The sequence below is a fragment of the Ips typographus genome, linkage group LG2, assembly GCF_016097725.1.
Source record: "Ips typographus isolate SLU linkage group LG2, UJ_Ityp_2.0, whole genome shotgun sequence".
NCBI lineage: Eukaryota > Metazoa > Arthropoda > Insecta > Coleoptera > Curculionidae > Ips > Ips typographus.
Genome location: NC_138423.1, coordinates 21,304,377 through 21,329,733, shown reverse-complemented (window position 1 = coordinate 21,329,733; position 25,357 = coordinate 21,304,377). Strand labels below are relative to the sequence as shown.

Sequence of the window (25,357 nt, the reverse complement as noted above, 5' to 3'; positions counted from 1 at the left end):
CCATAAAATCAATGCACAAAAGGGGAATTTGAGTATGCCATGCTCCTTAAAGGACAAGTAATATTAAATACAACATCACTTTTAATACACATTTATTTGGTTTTTTTCTTACATTCAATTTTAAATTAATCATTGGCTTTTCCAAATATATCTTCGATTTGGTCTTGTACAAACGATTTTCCACTTATCTATTATCTATTTAGAAACCTAAGAATACAGAAATCGAATGTGTTTTTGTGTGTTATGTGTGCAACGAATTATCTGTCGCAAAAATATAATTTGAAACAGACATATCGCCTTCTAATCGGTATTTGCACATAAAGTTGATGAGTTACTCGTCCTGATTGACAGAAAATGACGTCATTATTCCTTTATTTAAGCGTTTAATCTAGTAAGAAAATATATAGGGTTAAGTCAGGTACAGGACGTCCTTTGGTTTTGAACAGAACCTCAATTAAGTACATACATATTATACAACCTGAAGAAATTTATGTTCACACTATATCTGTGGAATCTCGATCGTATCGAGAACGTTTTGGCACATGGACACAACATTTTTACGGAATGTTTTTTTAAAATACATTCAAAGACGTCGTAATATTTGATTATATTTGGCAATAAAAACCATTTGATTATGAAGCAATTTACAGGGAGTCTGATACACATGTTAAATTTGACTTTTGTTGAAAAATATTCCTGCATTGACTGTGAAGGTAACTCAGTTAGTTTCAGACACCCTGTGTATCTATGCCGCTTCGATATATCCATCAAACAAGAGAAAGTGTGAATTTAAGTGTACACCTATTATATTATAATTTCTGATTATGATAAATAACAGACTTTTAAGAAAGTGGTCCTCAAGAGTAGAGAAAATAACAGGTTTAAGCGTATCGGTTTTACTAAAATCGGAGTATGATATGTAAGTGAAGTAAAATGGCCCTAATTTGATATTTGTAGCATTATTGTATTAATCAGGAAGTGTACTGGAAAACACTGAGTTGTCAATGTGAGGTTATTTTTCTTATATTAGTACAAATTTGGAAATTGTTAAAAAGTTTGTACATGGAATTTTTTTAAGATATCTTTCCCTAATATTTCTTTTGATATCAGGGGGGTAGTTGATGCTGCTGTAAAAGATTTAACATCGACCGAAATCATACACAGATAAATTGTACACTGGCATTTGGTAAAAAGATTTAAAGCTATACACTTTAAAACTAGCATTAAAATGTCTCCTATAGAAAATAGTGTAATTAAAAAATCGTCCCTAATATCGTAATAAATAACTAAAAAATAAATAACACACGCATATCTTGTATTATCTAAACAGACTCGCTAAGATTAGACTTGTATGTACAGCAACGACAAAATATATACCTCGTAAAACATTCCGACTCGGGAATGTTCACTTCTTGTCAAATCACGTTCGGCTCTGTCGCGTCGTTTTTGATTTCTGGGGGATGATTGTTCACTTTAACGCACTTGTCCGTTGTTACGTCATTTTCGACACGTCCGTCCTCCTCGCAGTGCCGTTGAAACGAAGGCGAATTCGGACCGCTAACAGCAACTTTGGACGGTGTCACGCAATTGCTGTTCGTCCTTGAGGTAGATGGTAACGATTGATTGTCCGCGACGTCCTGGACGTCCACCGACGCGTCCGACGACCACACTTTTTCTTTTCCTAAAAGAAAAGATTTCCACGCTTTGGCTTTACCGCTTCGGTTCCTCGTTTTTGGTAGCGTGCTCGCCTTTCTAGCTTCTAGCTTTTCTACGGATTTTTCGTAAAAAGAAAAATGAATAATGTATGTGTTATTACTGTACAAAGTAGTGAATGAGACTAAAGGGGTAACTCAGGAAGTTAAGTGCGAAAATGGAGTTATAAAATATCTACTGGGAACATTGTGAAAAGATCTTTGCACAAACTTCCTTGTTTATTTAAATAGAACACTGAATATTGTAGGATTTTATGCTAAGATTACATAAGAAATGAAAGGAAAAGAGATTAAAAATCTGTTTGTGGAGAACAAGGGAGAACTACGTAGTACAAGGTGATAGAATATTGATCAAATAATGAGGCTTTTCCTCATAATTGGTATTTATGGTCGAACGAACATATTTAAAGGTAGCCTAAGTTAATTTGAGTTTTGAATGTGACAAATAGTATGTAAAATCTCACAGTCAAACCGAAATTTACAAGTTACCTAGGGTATTCTAAAACATGTTGATTACAATTTGAGATTTATACTAAGTGTTACATTTAATTTATTGGTTGGGATATAATTTGCAATTTAACTATTTAAGATGATTGCCATGCCACTACAAACATTTTCATCAACATTGAGTGTGTCATGTGACCCTAAAATATCCTGCTGTGTTTAGGTCATGTGGTTTCAGTTGCAAGTTAAGATTTTTGGAGTTACTTTCCCGCCAAAAATGTAAAAATCTTATTTTTCCAATTGAAACAGTTTACAAACGATTCAAAAATGTAAGCAAACCGACCAATTTTAATCTTCTTTATTAAAAATGAAATAAAGAAAATCATAACAAGGCTCCATTAGTTATGTGCGAATGGATAATCCGTTTTGATTCACAAAGATTAATTCAGAAATACAGGGTGGTCCAGTTTTAAATGTCAATAATTCACCAATCCATAGCCAATTAAAAAATAAGTTGACATTCATTATGTCGTTTTCCTGAAAATTGCTTCCTAAGGAAAATACAGTCCTTCAAATTTCTGTTTAAAAAATCGTTTTTTTTGTCATAACTGTCAGACCGTTGGAGAAATATTGATCAAATTTGGAACAAGCACTTTATTACACGTTATTACGGTCAAAGACCCAAAACCCAACCCAAGAAAAGATAAAAATTTCAGAAGCTTAAAAGTTGTGTTTGTAACCAGTTTTCATGCAAATCGAGAGACTTTAATACTAAAAATTGACTTGCAGACATAAAAACTACTTTTTCAAGAATTTGTTACTACAAATTCATACATTTAAACCTTAAAAATTGACTTGAACCCCAAAATGTAACTGAACTAATGAAAAGTGACATCAGAAGCTTAAAATTTGCATTTGAAGTAAGTTTTCGTAATTTGAAGACAAATTTCAATATTTTAGTCTTGAAAATAGTCTTAGATGCAGGACATTGACATTAGATTCATGAAAATTGTATTGAAAACTAACTTTTCGTGCTTTTTACTTTGCTTTTCATTTCAAAACTGCTTTCAGCTTGGAAAATCGAGTTTCAACACTACTTTTTACATTCTTCATAGACTTAAAATGGCATTCGAAGTTTTGTCACTATTAAATCGACTTCTAGACACCTCAGTGCTAAAAATTCGGGTATTTCTTAATAAACTAGACTGTTTTTAGTGTTTTAAGGCTGTTTTCAGTGCCTCAAATCGAGTTTCAAGACTATCTTTACAAAGTTTTTGACTTATCAGGCCTAAAAGCCAGTTTATCCACTGACCATAGTCTTGAAAATGTTATTTCAAGCTTCTTCACTATTAAATTGACTTCTACACTCATAGGTGCAATAAATTGTAGCATCTCTAAGAAATTCAGACTGTTTTTAGTGCTTTTTAAGACTGAAAAATCGAGAAGTTTCGAAGTTTCTTCAGTAATAAAAGTAAAAAATGTTGGTACCAAATGCTACAATAATAGTCTTGAGAACTAATTTTTAGAAATAAAATAGTCCGAAAATTTAATTTACTTCTAGACTTGTTGTCCAGTCCAGAACTAGTAAAAAAGTTTTTAGACTATTCAGTACAAATTTGGACTTTCACAAGTCTTGAATGTTCAGTTTTAAACTATAAAACGATTTTTTAAATTGAAATTTGGAGGACTGTATCTTCCTTAGGAAACGTTTTTCAGAAAAATTACATAATGCAAGTCAACTTATTTTTTGATTAGCTATCAAATGGTGAATTATTGACACTTAAAACTGGACCACCCTGTATAAAGAGAAACTTAAGAAAACAAAATGATTTAAGACACTGTTTAACAAAATTAAGCAGGAAAACAACAATATTTCCACTTTCAACGTTAAAACTTAAAAAAGCCATAGATGATACATTCTAGACTATTTAAACTAGCTGTGATACACAGTTCCCAGTAGACTTTTTATAAAAACAATGCGTGATTTACCTATTTTGTATACTTTACCTGGCTTGTGAGGTGGTGGAGTTTTGGAGAAATTATTGTTCTTATTGTATTTCAACTTTGAATCCTGAGACAACCCGAACCTGTCGGTCAGCTGACGAAACTTTGTCAAAATACTGGATCGGTTCGCTCTCCCATCCGTTAGAACGGCTTGAACTTTAGCTTCATCTTTCAAGGAGATCACGCTAATGTCATTCTCGCTCTGTCCCGAGTATTTGTACTTATTCTTGCCGTCCTCCTGGAACTCTGAGTTCAAGTGGATTCTCAGCCCTTCTCCCATAACGTGATTGTTTTTGGATTCCAACGATGCAGGACACTTTAAGATGCTTTTTTTGTTTGATGATGTGTCGTCTCCTGTTTTAACGGAATGTTCCGAATTTCTCTTGTTTAAATTTATGGTTTCTTTGGAAAGCACGCACTCGTTGCCGTTTTCTTCCGGTGAATTTTCGTGATCATGCAGGCCTTCTTCGAACTTTTTCTTCAACGTCAAAGCGTACTCGTCTAAAAAAGACGGAGTGTCGACCGAGAGTTTTTTGTTGTCGGACATAAAATGATGATCGAAACTGTAGGCAGTCACCTTCAGTTTACCCTTCTGTTGCATCATTCGTGTGAGATCGGTATGGTTAAGATGCTGTCCACGTTCCCTGCTACCTTTACGCGATCCGGGGTAGCTTTTTCTACCGGTAGTCGGTATGGAACACTCGGTGGATATTTTGAATTTTAATGTTTTCTCGGATACTTCTACTTCGTTAGCCGTCTCGGAATCGCCACTTTCCGGGTCTTCCAGGACGTCTTCTAAACTTTGGTCTTCGGCGAATTGCTGGACGGATCCTTCTAAACTCAGTTCGGTTTCTTCTTCGGTAGATCTTGACCTGTAATCAAAAACAGTGAAATTTGTTAATAAATTAGTGTATTGACTGTTACCTTGATCGGTTTGATAACGCTTTCGGTTTGAAGCTAAGGTTCGAACTGGATTTTGGCATGGCGGTATGACCGGTGCTGTCCGGGCTCTGATTGGCTGAGTTGTGCTGATGGTCCGCCATTTCCGCCACTATACTTTTTCGGTGCAGTCTTTCCTCTCTCGTTACTTCGTTTAGTCTTTTGTAATAGTCTAGTGCGTCCCTTACTGGTTGCACTATGAGATCCTGTAACAATTACACCGTTCACTTTCAAAAAGGGTAAATATCTAAGTGAATGTCTTCCAAAAAAAAAACATCCGTTTCTTTGTGTTGTTAATCATTTATAAAGTTTTTTATTTACCATACCACCACAGTTCTTTTAAGAGCTATTGTTTCTACGCTTTTAACATTCTGTAAGTACTTTCATAATATTATTATTAATATTTTTATTTTTTTTATGTCGGCTGTCACGATCTAACCAAAATTGGTACAATTACTAACCTGTTTTGAAAAAAAGTGGGAGTGTCTATTATAATTTTTATTTAGCCATTTGGTTTTTCGTAAATTCGGAATTACTTACTATTACAGTATTTTTTTTAGAAAATGCCTGGAAAAATTCTCTACAGACAAGCCCAGCAGTTAATTCTTAACCTTTGTGAATATTTTGAATTGGAAAAAACTAATGGAGGACCTTTAGAAGCTTTATCATCTGTTCAGGAAGAAAATAAGAAATTTTAAGACCTTACATATTCTTACTGATGTATTTTTTGATACTAGAAGGTTGCAGCTGCTTTGAAAATTTCCCGCAAAACTGTTTATTCGATTCGGGAAAATCAAGCAAGTAATCTTATGATTTCCTCACCTAGAAAACGTAAATCGAGACGAGAAGTCCACTGATTTATCTGAAAGCATTAAAATGAATGTTCAAAATTCATTATATGATATGTACAACGATAGTATGTTAATAATAGTAAACTATATCTACTTTTGTAAGAAACATCTATTAACATTTCATTGTTTCCAGAGACTGAGATTTTTGGGTTGAATTATAGATTTTTCATGAAAATTTCTTGAAACATATTATACTGTACCGTCGTACTCCTTAATGACACACTTCTTGTACAACACCGTATATTGTTTACAAACAATAAACTGACACTGACACTTAACCTCGTAATCTGACAACTTCGACTTCACTACAACTATCAACTCAACAACTAACTAACCAGGCCTGGTTCAGCTGCTTATATAGGCTTCCATGGTTTCTAGAAAGTTCCCAAATATTCATGAAATAGACTTTCTCTCTCACACTCATTAAGCTATAACATAAATCTCTCTCTATATAAGCAACGGAGCCAGGATTTTCTAGAACACAGACAAAAGAATGTAGAACGTAAACAAAGCAACATAACATACAGGGGTAACAACAAATAACTAAAGAAATCCTAGCTAATAATCAAAAGTTCGCTTCGCAACAATACTTTATTATTATAAAGTCATAGAAAAAATAAAATAAGCGTCTAAAATGTTTTCCAGCGGGTTTAAAATAAAATTAGTGGATTGCAACCTGAAAATGAGATATGAGATACTACAGCATCACTCAGAATGTCTTATTGAATTTTTAATTTGTTGTATTTATTTTAGAGAAACATGTAACCATCCAGAACCTAAATCAAAAGCTTAAAGTTAAAGAAATACTACATATTGGTGATACATCTCTGCGAATTTTGGTAAATAAATTAGGTTTCAAATTTAGACGGAATTCTATGATCCAAACGGAGACTTCTCATAAATAAAAAATGTTATTTCGGTCAAGATATTTTTGATTTGTTTTGGTATAAGGTTGTTTTAGTGCAAATTTGCAGCCAAAGATCTCTACTGTCTGACTGACAATACACGCAAAATTTTAAACGTGACGAAGCTTTAGACACACCCTTTTCTATAATATGAACACAACAGGTTTGTTGACGAAAATTTGATTTGATTCATATGATTATAAATGATGTATTAGAATTGAGTAAATTTACAAATACCATGACACATAAATCATCAAATAATATAATAAATAGCTAAGAGTTCCTTTTCCAACTGTGTTGGAATATTTGTAAATTGACTAATGTGACATTAGTCTTGTATACACTTAGTCATTTGATTCTTAATAATAGTCTTATTTGATAAATGAGAAAGTTTTTGTTTTACATGTGTGGGTAGCCAATGAAAGGGCTTCAAACTATTGAAGTCTTGATTGTTATGGCAAATTCATCTTTAGAGGTGGACTCTTCTAGCAACCCCAGTTTTAAAAACATTAATTTAGACCTTAAGGCTTCATTCATCATTAATTTTACATGTTTTTGCTTTAACAGACAGTTTTGTACAAACAGACTGTACCTGTAACTCTGTGAGTAGTTCACCTAACGCCTCGAACAAGGGCAGCAGCACAAATCCGATAAAGGAACACTGCGACGAAGGTTTGGTGATTTTCTCGCGATCCATAAAAGGCGTGACTGGAAGTCCTTCCAGTTTTTCGGCGTCACTTTGTTTGAAGAACTCCTGAAGGAGCCGGTCCAGCCAGGGTTCCGCTATGTCCATTGGTCGCGCCTCGTTCGATATGTCCGACACTTTGATTAATACCATACAAAGCTGAAAGGAGGTTTTAGCAGGAAAGTAACCAAACTTTTTTTTATTACTTACCAGGTTGACGTGAGCTTTATCGTCATAATTAAAACTAGGCAAAATATCCCTAAAATTGGTCAAGATTTCATTGTGTCTTGCCATATCGGTGGCCAGAATACACCTGATCATTCCTTCTCGAACCTGCTTGAAATCCTCGCTTCCCAACGATTTGAAAATGTTGCAATCATCGTTTTCCAGTAGACGAAACGCGACGCTGCAATGATGATTCTCGAGGGGAGAAATGTCGTTATAACGAATGGCCAATTCGGTCTGAAAGTTACGAAACAAGTTACACTTACACTAATACGTAACGTATTGTAGTTACAGCAACAAACAAAAACTGTAACATAGTTGCAGATAGGGACATAAATTTGAGTAAAGCCGTAAAACTCCGTCGGAACGCCTATCGTGGAATTATTGTCTCATAAATTTGTATCTCCCTGAACTAGAAAATCGATGCACGATGTAAACCGTAGAACACAGATTGCGGTGATAAATGTATGGTTTTATTTCCCATTTGGATATTTGTATTAATTTGTACGATTGAATATTTTGACAGGCGAAAGTAAATGGTTCTAATGGATCGACCTAAATCAAATCGAGAGGAAACTTTACATCCATTAAAACATATTGACGTTATAAAGCTAAAACCATAATATAGAGAGGATAAATTTATGGTCAGATGTATGAAGTAGTAGTTCAGTTTTTTACGAAAACGGAAAGAAACAGTTTTAAGATGGCATCCCGATTGATTACTCCAATGTGTAAGATAGAGAATTATGGGCTTTAAAAGTGACTGACGACCCCTATTTTACCAAAATTTCTAACAAAAAAGTCGGTCAGAAAAACCAAAATAACTATTGAATTTGTGAAGAACACAAAAAGAATTATTGGACCAAATTGGAGAAGATTTAAAATCTTGAAGGACCATTTCTGCCTGGCAAATATGATGCATTGCGCATGCAACTATTGGTTTTAAATGGAAATAGACCAGTAACTATAAATAGCAACAGAAAATTATCTTCGACTGGAAAATCAGTCAGTAATCTTAGTAAAAGTCAAAAATGTTGTTAATTATGTAGTTTTTTAGCTTTAAAACTAGATACGAAAGATTTCCACTTTAAGAGTGAATGAAAAATGAACCTACTTCTTGATCAATGATATTCAAATTCAGGTATTTCTGAAGGCGGCATTTTTGAAGTATCTAATTCAAGACATGTGTGTTTTTTCACCATTTCAGATGGGTAAAATTTTAACTATACTAGATATCGCTTGAAAACGTGGGTAAGACGATTATTTTGCACCTTAGTATATTTTTAGAATGATCGTTACGTCCAGATCTCCATAAACTTCTAATGTACCATCCAGTGTTGGACATTCTGTCTCTACTGCTATAATAAATAACTTACTTTAGCGTTGATTTGATAGATGTTATTATACCCCGGATGATCCAGATCGTGGCATATACAGGAGGTTAACAAAATCAGCACTTCCAGATCTCCAATTTTGCTGGGTAGATCTACGCACCAAGATATGGCATACAACTGCAAAAACATTAGTTACTTTTACGTTTTAAAGTCAAACAAACTCATTCACCATTTGGGCGACGCAGAAACAATGCCGAAAATTATGAAAAGGAACGTCGTTGTAATTTTTATAAGCCTCGTACAAAAAATTCCTAAGGGTAGTAATATCAATGGCGAATTTCGAACAAAAATCGTGGTCGAGATACATCTGCTGGAGGAGGAGGAGGAGTTCTTCGTCCTCCCAGGGACGCGCGTCAAATGTGGGCATTCGCAACCATTGTCTGATTGCGTCCGATACTTGTGCGTCACTGCGTTCAAATATTGTTGTTTCTTATAGTTGTTTTTAGAATTGAAAAACTTACCAAATGTTGGCAAAGTTCTGCTTCACCCGTTTCTTGACTGAATCGCTTTTTCGTCTGTATTGAAGTCTGCGACATTCCTCACTAGAGAGCGGTTCGGGAAGTTGTTTGTAGAATCCTACCAAACAAAAAAACTGTACTACTCATTAGCTGAGATTATTATTAATTGACAACATGTATTAATTCTTGTTGGAGCAAATATATAAATTAAAATTTTCCACGTTAAGTGACACTTTACTAAAAACACTCTCAAACTGTTTTTTTGTTTCAAAAGCTATAAACCAATTTAAGTAAAGTAAGAAAAGCAAATTGAGGGTAAACCCACGCCTCACGTCGTGGCAAAACAGCTAAATTGCCTTTTTTTGCGATTTTCTAACCAAACGAACTAATTAAGCCAAAGCGACTACAACACAAAGTTTGGAAAGTGGAAGGAAATTAAATTACGGAAAATCGCTTATTTATAGCTCGGTTATGGTGAATTTAGTTCTACAGGCACGCAAGGTCTCTCTCTGTTTGATTGGGTAATATGATGTTATACACAACGTTATAATACGAGCTTTTGATCGAATGAAATTGGAAATCAAAATGGGATATGTAATCGTATTAAAAGGAATAAACATTATTTATCCCATAAATGGTTAAATAGTAAATGAATAAAATACATTAAAATAATTAGTGATATGTTATCAGAAAAACCTAAATATGAAATATATGTCTATTATGTATAGTAAGTTTTATAAAAGCTGTTTTAAGTAGCAAAAGCCAGAAATTAATGTAATAAAGAAAAAAGAAAATAATTAAAATATTTAATTACAGAACGGCTATTAAGATTTATCACCTTTTTAGAGACGTATTTTAAATTTTAAAAAAAAACCTGAAAACTAATGATGGGCGTAAATTTACCATGACCGACTATTTACAAGCAAGATAAAGTAATATTTAATGTGACAGGAAAATATACCAATTTTTATCAGTAAATTTCAATAAATCATCAAGAAAACTTTTCTCAATCCTAATTTTTGTAACTTTTGAGCATAGTTTGACAGTCAGAGACAAAACTGCTTGTCAACCCCACTTGGAGTGAGAAAATGATTGTTTTAAGCACATTTTTGGAATTCTCATTAAATTTCCTATCCAATAACCTGAAAAAACACTACAAAATTTGGTATAGTCTGGGAGAAAAGCGGTGTTAAAATTTGAGCTGCCAAACACACTGTAATTTACTGGTAACTTTGAGTCAGGTGTGGAGTTAATAAATATTCAAATTTGTATATTTTAGCAAATATTGGTTTTACCCACACTAATGGAAACAAAACAGTGTAAAACACCAACCAAACGTAAAATTTAATCATTGATTGTATTTCATATTTAACCAACCCCCGATGGCGGAGCAATTTATTTATAATTGACAAATCAATTATTTCTGGCGCAAACAGAACGAGACAGCATACATTATGAACCGGATAGATTTTGTGTGACGCAAACAACTCCATGTATACATAAACGTACATGGGCGCCGTAATTCTCCATTAAACGTTAATTGAACTGGAGGAATTACAATAAGGATTTGTGTGGATTCGGGAAATTGATATAACAACTAGACATATTTCCAATTAAGAAGGATTTAACCAATAATTACAATCACGTTTGCTATTTCCTGTCCAGGATAACCGGATATGGAGGTTGAAGAAATATAACGTTCCTTCACTATAAACCTTAAAAGCTCTAATCTTCTACGTCAATATTGCCCTAAGAAATTTCGGGTTTTAACCGGGATGTTATGGGAATTCGAGCTTTTAAGGTTCCTTCCTCTCGATTAATTAACAATCCGGACTGAAAAACCCCGCCGAAACCCATTTCAGTTTCAACAAAGAGGATTGTTACGAATTCCGTTTAAATGATTTTAATTTCAAGTTACTTTGAACTTTGAGAAAAAGCTTTTTCTTCGCATGTTTTAACCAGAACTGTGAAAAAGTTTTGATAATTAAATGTTAAAACAGTATCAGAAATCACTTTATTTTGCTTTAAATGTTTTTTATATCTCGTCCTGTTATTAGTCAATTATTCAATGCCTAGCAACGAGTTAATAGTTATTTTTTAGATTACTACACCATTTACACATGTAGTTTAGAAAGCGTTAGTTGAATTTTAGAAACCATAAGATGGATTTAAAAAATATCACTTGTATTTCAGAAAAGGTACTTGTATTATAGAAAAGAGCAGTTGGATTTTAGACATGGTCATTTGTAATTTGTAAAATTGAGAGCAAAAAACGTAAATAAGTAAAAAAGTAAATAGTTTAACGAATATTTTTAATAACATTGTGGTTTAAGCAGTTCAATGAAAAATCGATTTATCTCGAAAACCGTTTATTTTATCGAAATAAAGGAAGAGTACAATTTTTCGATAAAAATGTCAAGAGTAATGGCGTTTGCAGCTGAAAGTAATGACAGCTGTCAAAGTTTAAGCCAATTGTGTCTTAGGTCCAGTTAGTTCCTGCCTTTCGAAGACTACACCATTTACACATGTAGTGTAGAAAATATCACTTAGATTTTAGAAAATTTAAGTTGGATCTCAGAACTTAAAAATTGTATTTCAGTATCGTAAATTTGATTTTAGAAAGCGTGAGTGTATTTCAGATTAGTCACTTGTATTTCAGAAAAGGTCTGTTGATTATTAGAATAGTTATTTCAATTTCAGAATTTTATTATGTTTCTGTGTGTTTATTAGTCCATTTTTTTAATTTAATATCAGCGAATTGTTCTATATGTAGTAACAATTACGAGTTACAAAACGCCAACAAGAATAACTTTGTCAATGAATACAAAATTTACATCCAAACTGGCATATCTTCATTTGCTAAAACTTTTAATAACTTTGTAACAATGACAGCACAATTACCTTTTACAAATGTTAGTATGAAGATTTCTGATATACAACTTTCCAAATTACAAATAACCGTGTCAAAAATCCGACTGATCTTTTCTGAAATTCAAGAAACTGTTCTAAAATACAATTTGCAATTTCTAAAATCAAAGTTATTATTCTAATATTGAATGTACCGTTTCTGAAATACAAGTGATATTTCTAAAATCCATCACATGGTTTCTAAAATTCAAATAACGCTTTCTAAATTACATATGTAAATGGTGTAGATACCTGGTTTTCATGTCAAATAGAAGGTCTCTTTCGATAAAACATTAAACCCAATAATCATTACAATATACAAAGTGTTTCAAAAGTTATGGCCAAAAACGTTAATTGGAAGGCAGTTCTTTGGGAATCGATATTTCCCTTAGGAGTGACTTTAAAAAAATATTATATGAACAAATCGTATTATTTTGACCTCCCCTGTATGCCCCCGAGAGATTGTCATATAGTTATGGGACACCCTGTATATTTTATATAAATTAATACTCCCGATAGGTGGGTTTTTTTGTTTAAAGTGATATAACATAAAAAAACAATAAACTAATAACCACATAGAAACACAAAAAAATCTGAAATTGAAATAACGCATTCTAAAATACAAGTAACCTTTTCTGAAATACAAGTGACGAATCTGAAATACAACTTACGTTTTCTAAAACCAAATTTACGATAATGAAATACAAGTTATAGATTCTGAAATCCAACTTATATTTTTAAAATCCAAGTGATATTTTCTAAACTACATGTGTAAATGGTGTAGTGTGGTATGAGCATTTTTACAGTCACGAGTGGAAAGTATTGGTGAGCACACGAGTCCATTAATTTGCAATACCACACGGGTAATGTACAATATTTTATTTACATTGAGTTACGTAATGAGAGATTTTACAGCCACTAGTACGATAATGATTCATTTATTCTACTCTTACGGTGCTTTGCAATTATGAGCAACTTTGGAGTTAGAAGACGTTGAAATTTAATAAAATATTGTATAAAACACGTGATTTAATTAATCACTTGTTGATAAATACTTACTACTACTAAAAAAAACAACAACCAAATAATTAACTCAGAAAACCAATTTCCACTGAATTAAATGTAGAGTAGTAAGCCAATCTAATTACTCTTATCTACTTGATTCTTTCACTTATTTGAAATTATTAATTTTGATTGATTTTTTTTTTGGTTTACCCTGTATAAACTTACCAAGCCAGCTTAGACTCTCGTCAGTTTCCAAACGTTCGCGAAAGGCCTCGACTTCTTTGCGCAATTCCTCAACTGCGGGTGGTAAAGGTAGTTCTGCGCGCATTTGTCTTTCTATGGCGGCCACGCGCGCCTCAAGCGATTTCAGGTCTGCGCAGGTAGATTCTTGTAACATTGCTAGGCCGTTGGCAGCGACAACCTAAAAAATAAACGAAACTCAAAATGTTAACTGAACGGTGTCATAAAACAGAATTTTTGGCTTTAAAACTTTGTTCTGCATTATTTAGCTTCCCATAGAAACATTATAAAAGCCCCTTAAACGAAGATATTCAAAAGCACCTACAACACAAGTGTCTGGAACGTGATTTATCTAAATGCATACGTGACCTATATCGCGTATCCTCGCCTTTAGATTTATTTGACTCCCACGCTCCTGGAAAACCTCCATCGGATACAGTTTTGTACCGTATTTTCCTTACTTGCCTCTTCTTATATTATGATGTATTTGTATGTTATTTATGGACTATCGATATGGATTTTCGTTGAAATCCACTTTGTACACGTGCAACAACCAAACCCACAATAATTTGTGATTTAATCAGTGCTGATTAATTAAGTTGTTGCTTGATTAATCACTCAGAATATATGGAGGATAAAATCAATGTTTGGCATTAGTGCCAGTGTATTTTCGTCTTTGCTACCGTGTATTACAATAAATGATGAATCTTTGTTTATTAATTTTTCGTGTGTATGTAGTGCTGCGATAACGATATTGACTGTTACTTCTGATTGTCAGTATATTATATTGCTGATTTTTGATTGTGAAACGGCTTTATTTTTATAGGATTGTGGATTCAGAAAGACTTGCAAATTGCTAGGCGCTTTTTGTTTCTGCGTTGTGATCTAAAAATTACACGGTGGCCACGTGACTTCAAAAAGTCTAATTAATATCGTGTGATTAACTGTCAAATTATGTCACTTAACTACTGACACATGTCACATATGTATGGTTCTCCCAACGTCTACTATAAGGTTCGTTACTAAAAAGCGAAATAAAAGGTTCAGGTCCGTATTTGAAAAATTGTAGTTGATGATGGTATCTAAAAAACGAAACGTCGAAGCTGAAAACTAAAACTATTTTCTTGAAGAGCATAAAAAAGTGCCATTGATTTTCGAAAATCAATAATAAAATGGTAAAAAAATAAAATAGAAATTTGACTTTTTCGGTTTTTGTCGGATATCTCCGGAAGAAATGAACATTTTTGATTTTTTTTTACCAAATTATTTAGCAATAAAATGCGCAACTTTGCCTCCATTTAACTAAAGCTCTATAAAAATGCAAATATCAAAATACAGCTGGAAACATTGTAAAGGCACACACTACTAAAGAAAAAAAACACCATAATGGTCACGTGGCCATAAAAAAGGTAAATTCGCAAAATTAGATTTAGACATTCGTAAAAGTTTTAATGGTAAAATATTTTGGAGATGCAATTTATGTCCTGGCAGCACTGTAAATGCCAAGTGACACTAGTTAACAACAGTCACGTGACCATAAAAAAGGTAGCCTGAATTACAAAAATGATTCAAATCCGATTTAAGCAGTTACGAAGTCACTCAACAAAAAATGGTAATTTTTGAGTTGGCAACTCTGTACAGGCAAAGTGACACAGTTAAAAACGGTCACGTGACTATAAACATGTAGTTTCAAATGCAAAAATTCACTAAATCTAATTTAGACAATTATTGGAAAAGCTTATAAACAGTAAAATATACGTCACGTGAATAAAAACATTACAAAGACAAAGTGCACTAGCACTAGTGAAAAACAGTCACGTGACCATAAAAAAGGTCGTTTGAGCTGTAAAACCTTGCAAAATTAGATTTAGACATTGGTAAAAGTTTTAATGGTAAAATACACGCCACGTGATTTTGGAAATGCAATTTATGCCCTGGCAGCACTGTATATGCTAAGTGACACTAGGCAACAACTGTATATGCTAAGTGACACTAGGCAAACAGTCACGTGACCATAAAAACGGTAGTTTGAATTACAAAAATGTTCAAAATCCGATTTAAGCAGTTACAGAGGCAAAAATCGTAAAATACAAGTCACTCAACAAAAAAATGGTAATTTTTGAGTTGGCAACTCTGTACAGGCAAAGTGGCACAGTTAAAAACGGTCACGTGACTATAAACATGTAGTTTCAAATGTAAAAATTCACTAAATCTAATTTAGACAATTATTGGAAAAGCTTATAAACAGTAAAATATACGTCACGTGAATAAAAACATTATAAAGGCAAAGTGGCACTAGTGAAAAACAGTCACGTGACCATAAAAAAGGTCGTTTGAGCTGTAAAAATTTGCAAAATTAGATTTAGACATTCGTAAAAGTTTTAATGGTAAAATACACGCCACGTGATTTTGGAAATTCAATTTATGTCCTGGCAGCACTGTATATGCCAAGTGACACTAGTCAACAACAGTCACGTGACCATTAAAAAGGTCGTTTGAACTGTAAAAATTTGCAAAATTAGATTTAGACATTCGTAAAAGTTTTAATGGTAAAATACACGTCACGTGATTTAGGAAATGTAATTTATGCCCTGGCAGCACTGTATATGCTAAGTGACACTCGGCAACAACAGTCACGTGACCTTAAAAAAAGTAGCCTGATTTACAAAAATGATCAAATACCGATTTAAGCAGTTACGGAGGCAAAAATCGTAAAATACAAGTCACTCAACTAAAAAATTGTAATTTTTAAGCTGGCAACTCTGTACAGGCAAAGTGACACAGTTAAAAACAGTCACGTGACTATAAACATGTAGTTTCAAATGTAAAAATTTACTAAATCTAATTTAGATAATTATTGGAAAAGCTTAAACAGTAAAATACACGTCACGTGAATAAAAATGCAATTTTTGACTGGCAACTTTACAAAGGCAAAGTGGCATTAGTGAAAAACAGTCACGTGACCATAAAAAAGGTAGTAAAAAATTTTGACAGTGCTAAAAGTTTAAATTGTAAAATACATGTCACGTGATTTTGGGAAAGCAATGGCGGCACTAGTCAAAAATAGTCACGTGACCATGAAAATATAAATCAAACTGCAAATATGTGCAAAATCCGATTTTTTGAGGCAAAAAATGTAAAATGTAGGTGACGTAACCAAAAATTCATTCACTACTATCGTTTAACTATCAATAGTTTAGAAAATGTTTCAACTGCAATTTATCAGTTTTTAAAAGTGATTTCACTGTCTTTGTTCACGCAGCCGCATTAACGCTCTTACTGACAATAAAATGACGGTAATAGTACTACCGGTTGGAACAAACCTATAATGAATGTTTGGAAATTGAATTTCAATGGCGAAGCAGAAACTTCTAGACTTATAGATTTTCTAGATTGACGTTTCATAAAATATACTTAACTAAATTACATACGTACAGAGAGCCATTGGTCATTAATCTTTTAGCGTTTTCGATTTACATCGTCAGATCGACATGAGAGCAACAATGGCGAGGTTTTATTAGTTTTCTTTGTTTTCATCGACAAATTACAATATGTCAGAAAAAGATGGGCGATTTTAAGCGGCCATTTATTGTTCTCTTCCGTCAGAGTAAGTCAATCGAATACACCATATGAATAGTCTCTACTTCTTGGATTTTAATACTGGTTTCATAGTTTTATTGGTATTTTAAGCAGCCATCAATTGCAGTAACAATTTGCTATATTTACTTCATCATAGTAACTTTCAGATTTAATTAACTTTCATTTTTTTCATAGTAAGAAATAGTATATTTCATTACCAGTACAGAAATGAGGATTTTTCCGTGCGCGCGTGACAAATTCTCGTGTGAGGCGCAGCCGAAATTCTGTCACGACTTGTACACCGACGGCCATTCTAAACGCGATCCTAATCGTATCGAGTTTGACATTTCAGTTGTTATGGCGGATTTGAGAGATTACCTATATTATTTATTATCTACATAAAAGAGTATCAACTTCTAATTTGCCTGCACTTGGCATTAGTGGTAATGGACAGTGGTCGTGGACAAACTATAGTATTATCCTCGTTTTTTATGGCCATTAATCCCACGGGAGATTTGCGTCCCTCGCCTGCGGCTCGTGACGTAAACACCCCCTTTAGGGATTAATGGCTATCATAAAAAGCTCGTTGAATAATATACTATTATAAACAGTTGAAAATGTAGTATTTTCTGTTAAGTATAATAAAAAAATACTTACTTGTAAGGAATAGGGTGTTTCTCGTGTGTTTGGAAGTAGGTCCGCACTGATATTGAGCAGCTGACCAGCAGCGTTATACAATTTCAGAATATCACTTGGACCAGCTTCTGCCGCAGATCGAAAAATGGCTGAAAACGAAAACAAACCAATCAGTAGATTAGAATAACGCAACCAACCAAACCATTAATTAAATACACAAGTTAAATTATTCCGCTATGCAAAACGGTAAAATTTAAATGTGGCAATCGGACCGAAATACCATACAAATATAAGCTGTTTTAAATATTCAATTGATGGTAAAGAGATCCGGTTTTGTTGAGGAAAAAAACTTATTCAAAAGGCAATCCCAAACGGATCGAAACAGAATAAACAAAGTCATGCAAAAGGGAGCTGGATAAACGTTTTATAAAAGGTCCAATCCGCGATAAAACGGATCTGACGGGAACAGGCCGAGTTTGAGCATCACTTTGATCAAATAATGCACTTTTTACGTTAAAGCCCTTTTTAAATAACACCAAAACTGGAACAGTGTAGTTAATTATAGTTAATGCAATTTTCATTTACGCAACACTACGGGATAATTTCCAATATGGAAAATGTTTCCCTTTAAACGCCTGTGTATGGGGAAAGCGTTATTAAAATTACGAAACGAGCGATGTTTCATGCTGGTTTGAGAATTAAATGGGGCAAAATATAATTAAAATTATTCAGGATGCCAACGAAAAACCGGTACATAATGAGAATCGTCAAATTGGCTTGGGGGAGCTGTAAACAACCAGGTTATTTTACCTTCAATCGGATTAATTATTATGTTTACTAAGTCAATTAGGTATTTGTTGATAAATGTCTCAGTAAATCTCGATTATTTTGCTTTTAAAACTGTAATGGGCCTGTCCCACAATTTTTTTTTATTTCATAACTACAAAGACGGATTGAAAATATTATACCCGTATTTTTTTGTTTTCAAAAATATTAAGTCTAAATAGAAAAAAAATGATGATAAAAACTACATTAATTTCATGTTTAAAACGCCCGCCGCCGGTGACGTATTACACTATCAACCAATCAGCGACAAGAAGTGAAACAGATGGCGTGCAACAGCCAATAAAATCGCCCAGAATTACGTACGCCACATGCGCGCCAAAACAGATCTTTTAAATTTAATGGACAAATTCAAACTAATGTAGGAACATTTACGACCATAGTTTTTTCTTCAAGAATATGAAAAATTAGTTTTTTGATCCTATTCTTTCGATTCCAGTCATTAAAACAAAAATTTATGATATGTGGGATAGGCCCATTAGATCAAAATAAGTGCAAGTATGGAAATCTGGCAAATAGTAAAAGATACAGAGTTATAATTTGGCAAAATTGTTTAATAATATGCCGTTTTAAGGTTTAATTAATTTTTTTTTAAATTTATTAGAATAACCTTCCTGAAAATATTCCAAAAATGTTCTAAAAACGTTTTAAAATATCCGGAGAAGGTTAATCTTTTAATTGACCGAAAATTGGGCTTTTCAATTGACATTTATAAAATCGTCACTTCTGACAGGTTCGACTGTTATCATTGCACTGACAAACGTGACAACTTGCGCCATCAAGCTATAAAACTAAAAAAACACATTTGATCGATCTGTTTTTGACAGTCGTGACGTCTAATCGACTACTTAGGTTGTAGTTTAGTCACTAAAATGACATCTATCAAAATCAAGACCAAATTTCCATAAATCCATCAAGCAAATATGAAAGCCACCAAATTGCACAGAAAGTGCTTTATTAGATATTTTATAGGTTTATGGGTGTGTTTTTGACAGTTGTGGCGTTTAAAGCACCATTTAGATGGTTTACGGCACCAAGGTGACATCTGTCAAAATCCACCCCAAATGACCATAAACCTTGAAAGTTCTCCTTCAAAAGTCCATTAAGTAAGTAAACAGATTAAGAAAATGAATTTTCCAATTCTACTCATAATCAAAATATTGACAGTCAATTTGAAATTTTCTCAATGGGCTCATCCACCGCCCTCTATACTAGAAAGCCTAAAATGTTTTATACACAAACGTATGCAGATGCAGTGATGAAGATGCAAAGTTGTGAGTGAAAAATCAAAAAAGTTCATTCCTGATCCAGATATGTATAGATAGAGCTTTTTTATACACAATCAAGTCCAGCCTAAACATATTGATGTTCTATATTTGTCCTGGAAAGTACAACACACAACAAACTAGTTTAAACACTGTTCAATGTAAGAAAATCTGTAAATCCTTGAAACTAGGTAAGCAAAACTGATAAATGGTTCTATGTTATTACCAAGAACATTCATTCAAAATTATTTTTATTGCTCTCACAATGAAGGATGCTTTAAAATGTAACTCACATACCTGTGCATATAACAAGTACTTAATAAGTTTACTGTACTGGAAAGCACTTGTACCTACCATTGAGTATATTGTTGAAGAAAAATCATCTCACTTCAAAGTGTTCCACCACTGTTGAGTTAGATCCGGTTTTTTGTAAAGTAAAAAACTGACACGGTTGGGCTTTTTCCTGAATTGCTGTTACAATGTGGCTTGAAAAACTTATGAACGACAGCAAACAAAAATAACTTACGCAAATAACCTCAAGTGTTGATTTTAAACCGTAAAAATTCATCTAATCCTCAAAAAACTCAATTTCCACAATACAAACAAACGCAAACTGTCACCGCCATATTGGAATTTTTGACAAGCACCTTCTAGGCTTTCTAGTATAGTAGGCGGTGGCCCATCTCACATAACGTAAAACTGCGTTTCAATGCATATAAATCGGGAAGCTTAGTCTGAAATATCGGAATTTGTAGTTATACTACAAATAGAAGGTTTTTTGGTAATTTACAGGACTTTGAAAATGCGTAAATAAATTCAAATGGACGGTTTTGCCGCGTATATGACGTGGACGACTTTCAGCAGTTTAATTGGCTATGGCTGTCTGATGGTTGACAGTTGACAGCGTCTGATTTATAACCTCAAAGTCAAGTCACGAGTGAAGTCCGCAGAGCGCAATGTTGCCAAATAACACGTTTTATAGCACGACACAATACACACAATTTGACATAATGTCTTTAGTCTAGTGTTATTGTTAGAAACTTAAAAACTGTAAACACTGAGATGTTCATAGAAAAAAGACCGTCATTTATCGTTTCTAATTTGTCAAGATTAATTTGAATCGGTAAAAGTTTACAAACTGGCAACACGAAAGCGTGGCCTAGAAAAAGCTGATGATAAAAGTGGCTCCTCGCACCTAATTGGTCAAAAACCGTCTACGTCATACATCATTGAATCATTTTATTTAATTCTTGTTAAAAATAAAATACGTATTTCATATTTTTTTGCATCCTAATCAAATATGAAATTAAAAAATATGTGGGATGAGCCAATTGTTAATTCTACACAGTTTGTGTCCGAAATTTTCAGATTTTTTGACATTTTCTACGACTGTAATTGGCTTCTTGTGGTTACTTGAATCTTCTTTTTGTATAAATTACAAGTTACAGCATTAGCTAACTAGATGTAACCTAACCTACTGACTTTGTAATAAAGCAAAAAAATTGCCGGACCATCATTTTAATTATTTATTATTTATTTTCTCTGACCAAAATTCCGGAAACACTGTATAATGTATTACCCTTACTTCTGTTTCTAGGTGTAACCGTGTTTTATTTACGTTCACCTCACGTGGTAAAACAACTTTGGATTTTCCACCTTTTCCCTTAGGCACTGCGGCAAACTTGAAAGGTTAATCAACCTGAATTTTTGTTGTTTTCAGCCAAAACGCAAATTTGAAGCGATATTAATTTTTTTTAATATCCGTTCAAAAATTTTCCTGTTCAAGTAATAACAGTCAGATTGTATTATTACTTATATTAAATTCCGTAACAGAATCAGTCGATTGGGAATAATTGCTTTTATAGTCTGTTCAAATATTGAATGGACATTTAATATTTCAGCTTGTTCGGGTGATTTTCTTTTTTCCCATTGCTTCCTCATTCGCTAACAATGTTTACACTCAATTCCCCGAACTTTGTATGGTTGTGGAAATTTTAGCTGGTTTTGACGGCCAATCAGAACCTACTAATCTTATACTTTACCAAAGTAAACATTCTCTTTTCACTTTAAGCAGAAAAAATCACATTTTTTGTTTTTCCTTTGTCTGGTTATTCGGAGCAGCAGCTGCTGATTTATAGCAGCCGTATCATCTTGTTCGGAAGATTATTACGAAAATAATTTCTGGCAAAACTCTGACGGCAATATTCCCGGAAAGTCACTTTAAATATACAATATGTCCGACTGGAAGTTGTAAAATCGTAGCTCAAAACCTTTTCCAGCAACGCTCAAACGTTTTCCACCTCCATAAACACGCATTAGAAACCGATTTCCCGTTGTAGAGATGAATTTTTCATTTCGGGCAAAACTCCGAGAAAACCACCGACTTCAAAACAGCCATAAAAATTGCAAATCAGTACACTCGAGTTTACATAAATTTGCCGTTTTAGTTAAGCGCCCGTGTCAGTTTACTCAAAAAGAGAAACTTTTTGTTGCCTTGTGAGTTTTGACTGACAATAAAAAAAATGTACGATAACTTAGTTGATTTTATTTGAATGTTAATTTTTATACACAAGTGGGAGTCATACACAATTAAATTATGAAAACATACATTGATAATGCCACAATTTTTAAACTGACGAAAAAAGTTTGACCCTATCAAATACTAAACTAAATAAATTCCGTTTGAAAAAGTCAAAGCAAATTCATGACCTTTCCGCTTGACAACCAGTGAAATTAGAGACGAACATCATCAATCAAGCACTCGATTTCAAGCAGTCTGATTCAAAAGGGTTTGATGAATGGCTGGTTAATTTAAAGGGACAGGAGCCGACAGGAAAAAAAAACTCCCAGGCTACTCAATTTCAGTTCCTTTAAGGGTCTACGAGACTTCAGATGAATTTATTGTGATTTTTTGGGAAATATATTTTTATTTGAATTTTGACTCTACTTGGGGGAGAAAATAGCCAACATTGGGGACAAATAAAGGAGTTATAAATTGTTATAGGAGCAATTTAGTAAAGTGGTTCGTTAAATGTGAGTGTGCTTTGAGCAGGTCAAAGTTGATACATAAAGTCAAGTATAATGTACAATTTGGATCAAAAGTGCATGAAACAATAACTTTAAAACTCCACTCGGATATATTATTTGTCACGTGACACCAGCATTCTTTGTGAACACTAAACTCATGTGCTACTGATCCTCTAGATCAACTTAATCTCAGTTGTTCCGGTGTATTAAGATAATTTGGCAATTCACAGCTGATAATTTATTAAATTTGATGACAGTTTGACTTAACTGTTACAAGTTAAGTAAAAGAGGATTAACCAGGCTACAATTGGATCAAAAGTAGAACTTTGTAACATTCAAAATAACGGAATTACAAGCTTTCAAATTGGACTAGTCCAAATTGGCTAATTTTTGTGCATTGTTGTCTTTAGTGTCAAATTGTGACGTTTCAGGTGACAATTTGCCTGGAGTGTTACAAGGTGGTCAAAAGAGGATTATAGTTGGATTTTTACCTTTTGAGAATGACGTCATCTTTTTACATGTTTGTTTCTCGCATATCAAACATGTGAAATAAACAATTTTAGCAAAAAAGGCTCGTTGTTAATTTTGTCGTCCTGTCAAATTAAAAACGTTGACATTTACTGTCACTTTGATTTAAACGAATATCAAAGGTATAAAAATGCTGCGCTACAATGAGAAGGCCCAAATGCTAATTCTAAATGTGCTGCTTTTTTTCGAGTACGAAAAGAAACAGTTTCCAGATGTCAACTGAAACTCGCATGGTCACTCATTTTTCAAAGCATATGCTCCAAAAGTAGTCAAAAGTCTTGCAAAAGCTTTCAAAACAGTTTAGGAACTTGGAAATGCTCTCCAACTAGTCTAGAAGCTTCCAGAGAATTCCAAAACAGTCTAATTGCTTCCGTATGCTTCTCGAGTAGTTCAAAAGCTTCCAAATGCCTGGAAAGCAATCTAGAACCATCAATATGCTCATTAAATTGTTCAAAAACCTTCCGAATGCTCCAAAAGTAGTCAAAAGTCTTGCAAAAGCTTTCAAAACAATTTAGGAACTTGGAAATGCTCTCCAACTGGTCTAGAAGCTTTCAGCGAATTCCAAAACAGTCTAATTGCTTTCGTATGCTTCTAGAGTAGTTCAAAAGCTTCCAAATGCCTGGAAAGCAATCTAGAACCATCAATATGCTCATTAAATTGTTCAAAAACCTTCCAAATGCTCCAAAAGTAGTCAAAAGTCTTGCAAAAGCTTTCAAAACAGTTTAGGAACTTGGAAATGCTCTCCAACTAGTCTAAAAGCTTCCAGAGAATTCCAAAACAGTCTAATTGCTTCCGTATGCTTCTCGAGTAGTTCAAAAGCTTCCAAATGTCTAGAAAGCAGTCTAGAACCATCAATATGCTCTTTAAATTGTTCAAAAACCTTCCAAATGCTCTGGAAATAGTCGAAAGCCTTCCAAAAGCTATCAAAACAATTTAGAAACATGCAAATGCTCTCCAACTGCTCTAGAAGCTTCCAGAGAACTTCAAACATCATTTTGGAGTACTTCCAGAACATCTGGAAGCTTCTAGACTGTTCTGAAAGCATTTTGAATAATTGGAAGCATTTTGTAGTGTCTACAGTGCTTTGTAAGCTTTTAGACTGTTCTAAAAGCTTCTAGATTGATTTGGAAGCTTTCGGAAGGCGATTCGACTGCTTTAGAGGCATTTTGATGTTTCTAGAGTGTTTTGGAAGCTTTTGAAATCATTTTGGAGTTGTTTTTTCACCTGCTTGGCGTCATTCTCAAAGGGTAAAATTTTGACTATAACTAGGCTGTAATTTGATCAAAACCCAAACCTTGTAACTGTCAAAGTAATGGAGACAAGAGCTGTCAAAGTGAACTACTCTAAATTGACTAATTTCAGTGCAGTGTTGTATTTACCGTGAAATTGTGACGTTTCAGCTGACAATTTGACTTGAATGATAAAGGGTGGTTAAAAAAGATTGGCCAACCTGTAATTTAGTCAAAAATGGAACTTTGCAACTGTCAAAATAACGGAATTACCAGCTGTCAAAGTGAATTAGTTCAAATTGATTAAATTTTAGTGCAGTGTTGTCTTTACCGTCTCACTTTGAGGTTTCAGGTGACAGTTTGACTTAACTGTTACAAGGTAAGTAAAAGAGGATTAACTAGGCTACAATTGGATCAAAACTGGAACTTTGTAACATTCAAAATAACGGAATTACCATCTTTCATATTGGACTAGTCCAAA

General features: G+C 33.6%; 1 protein-coding gene across 2 annotated transcripts in view; it reads right to left on the bottom strand.

Annotated features, from left to right (window-relative positions):
- Positions 1-75: 75 nt before the first annotated feature.
- Pde9 (phosphodiesterase 9) overlaps positions 76-25,357 on the bottom strand; it is a 100,720-nt gene continuing 75,438 nt past the window's right edge. For both annotated transcript variants that reach the window (XM_081973487.1, XM_081973488.1), the window contains 10 exons: positions 18,006-18,133; positions 13,755-13,950; positions 9,621-9,735; positions 9,329-9,566; positions 9,142-9,276; positions 7,751-8,002; positions 7,448-7,699; positions 5,085-5,305; positions 4,164-5,032; positions 76-1,768 (listed from right to left, as the gene is read on the bottom strand). In XM_081973487.1, coding sequence (XP_081829613.1) covers positions 1,416-1,768; positions 4,164-5,032; positions 5,085-5,305; positions 7,448-7,699; positions 7,751-8,002; positions 9,142-9,276; positions 9,329-9,566; positions 9,621-9,735; positions 13,755-13,950; positions 18,006-18,133 — 2,759 coding nt within the window. In that variant the 3' untranslated portion in view covers positions 76-1,415. The remainder of the gene's footprint in view (positions 1,769-4,163; positions 5,033-5,084; positions 5,306-7,447; positions 7,700-7,750; positions 8,003-9,141; positions 9,277-9,328; positions 9,567-9,620; positions 9,736-13,754; positions 13,951-18,005; positions 18,134-25,357) is intronic.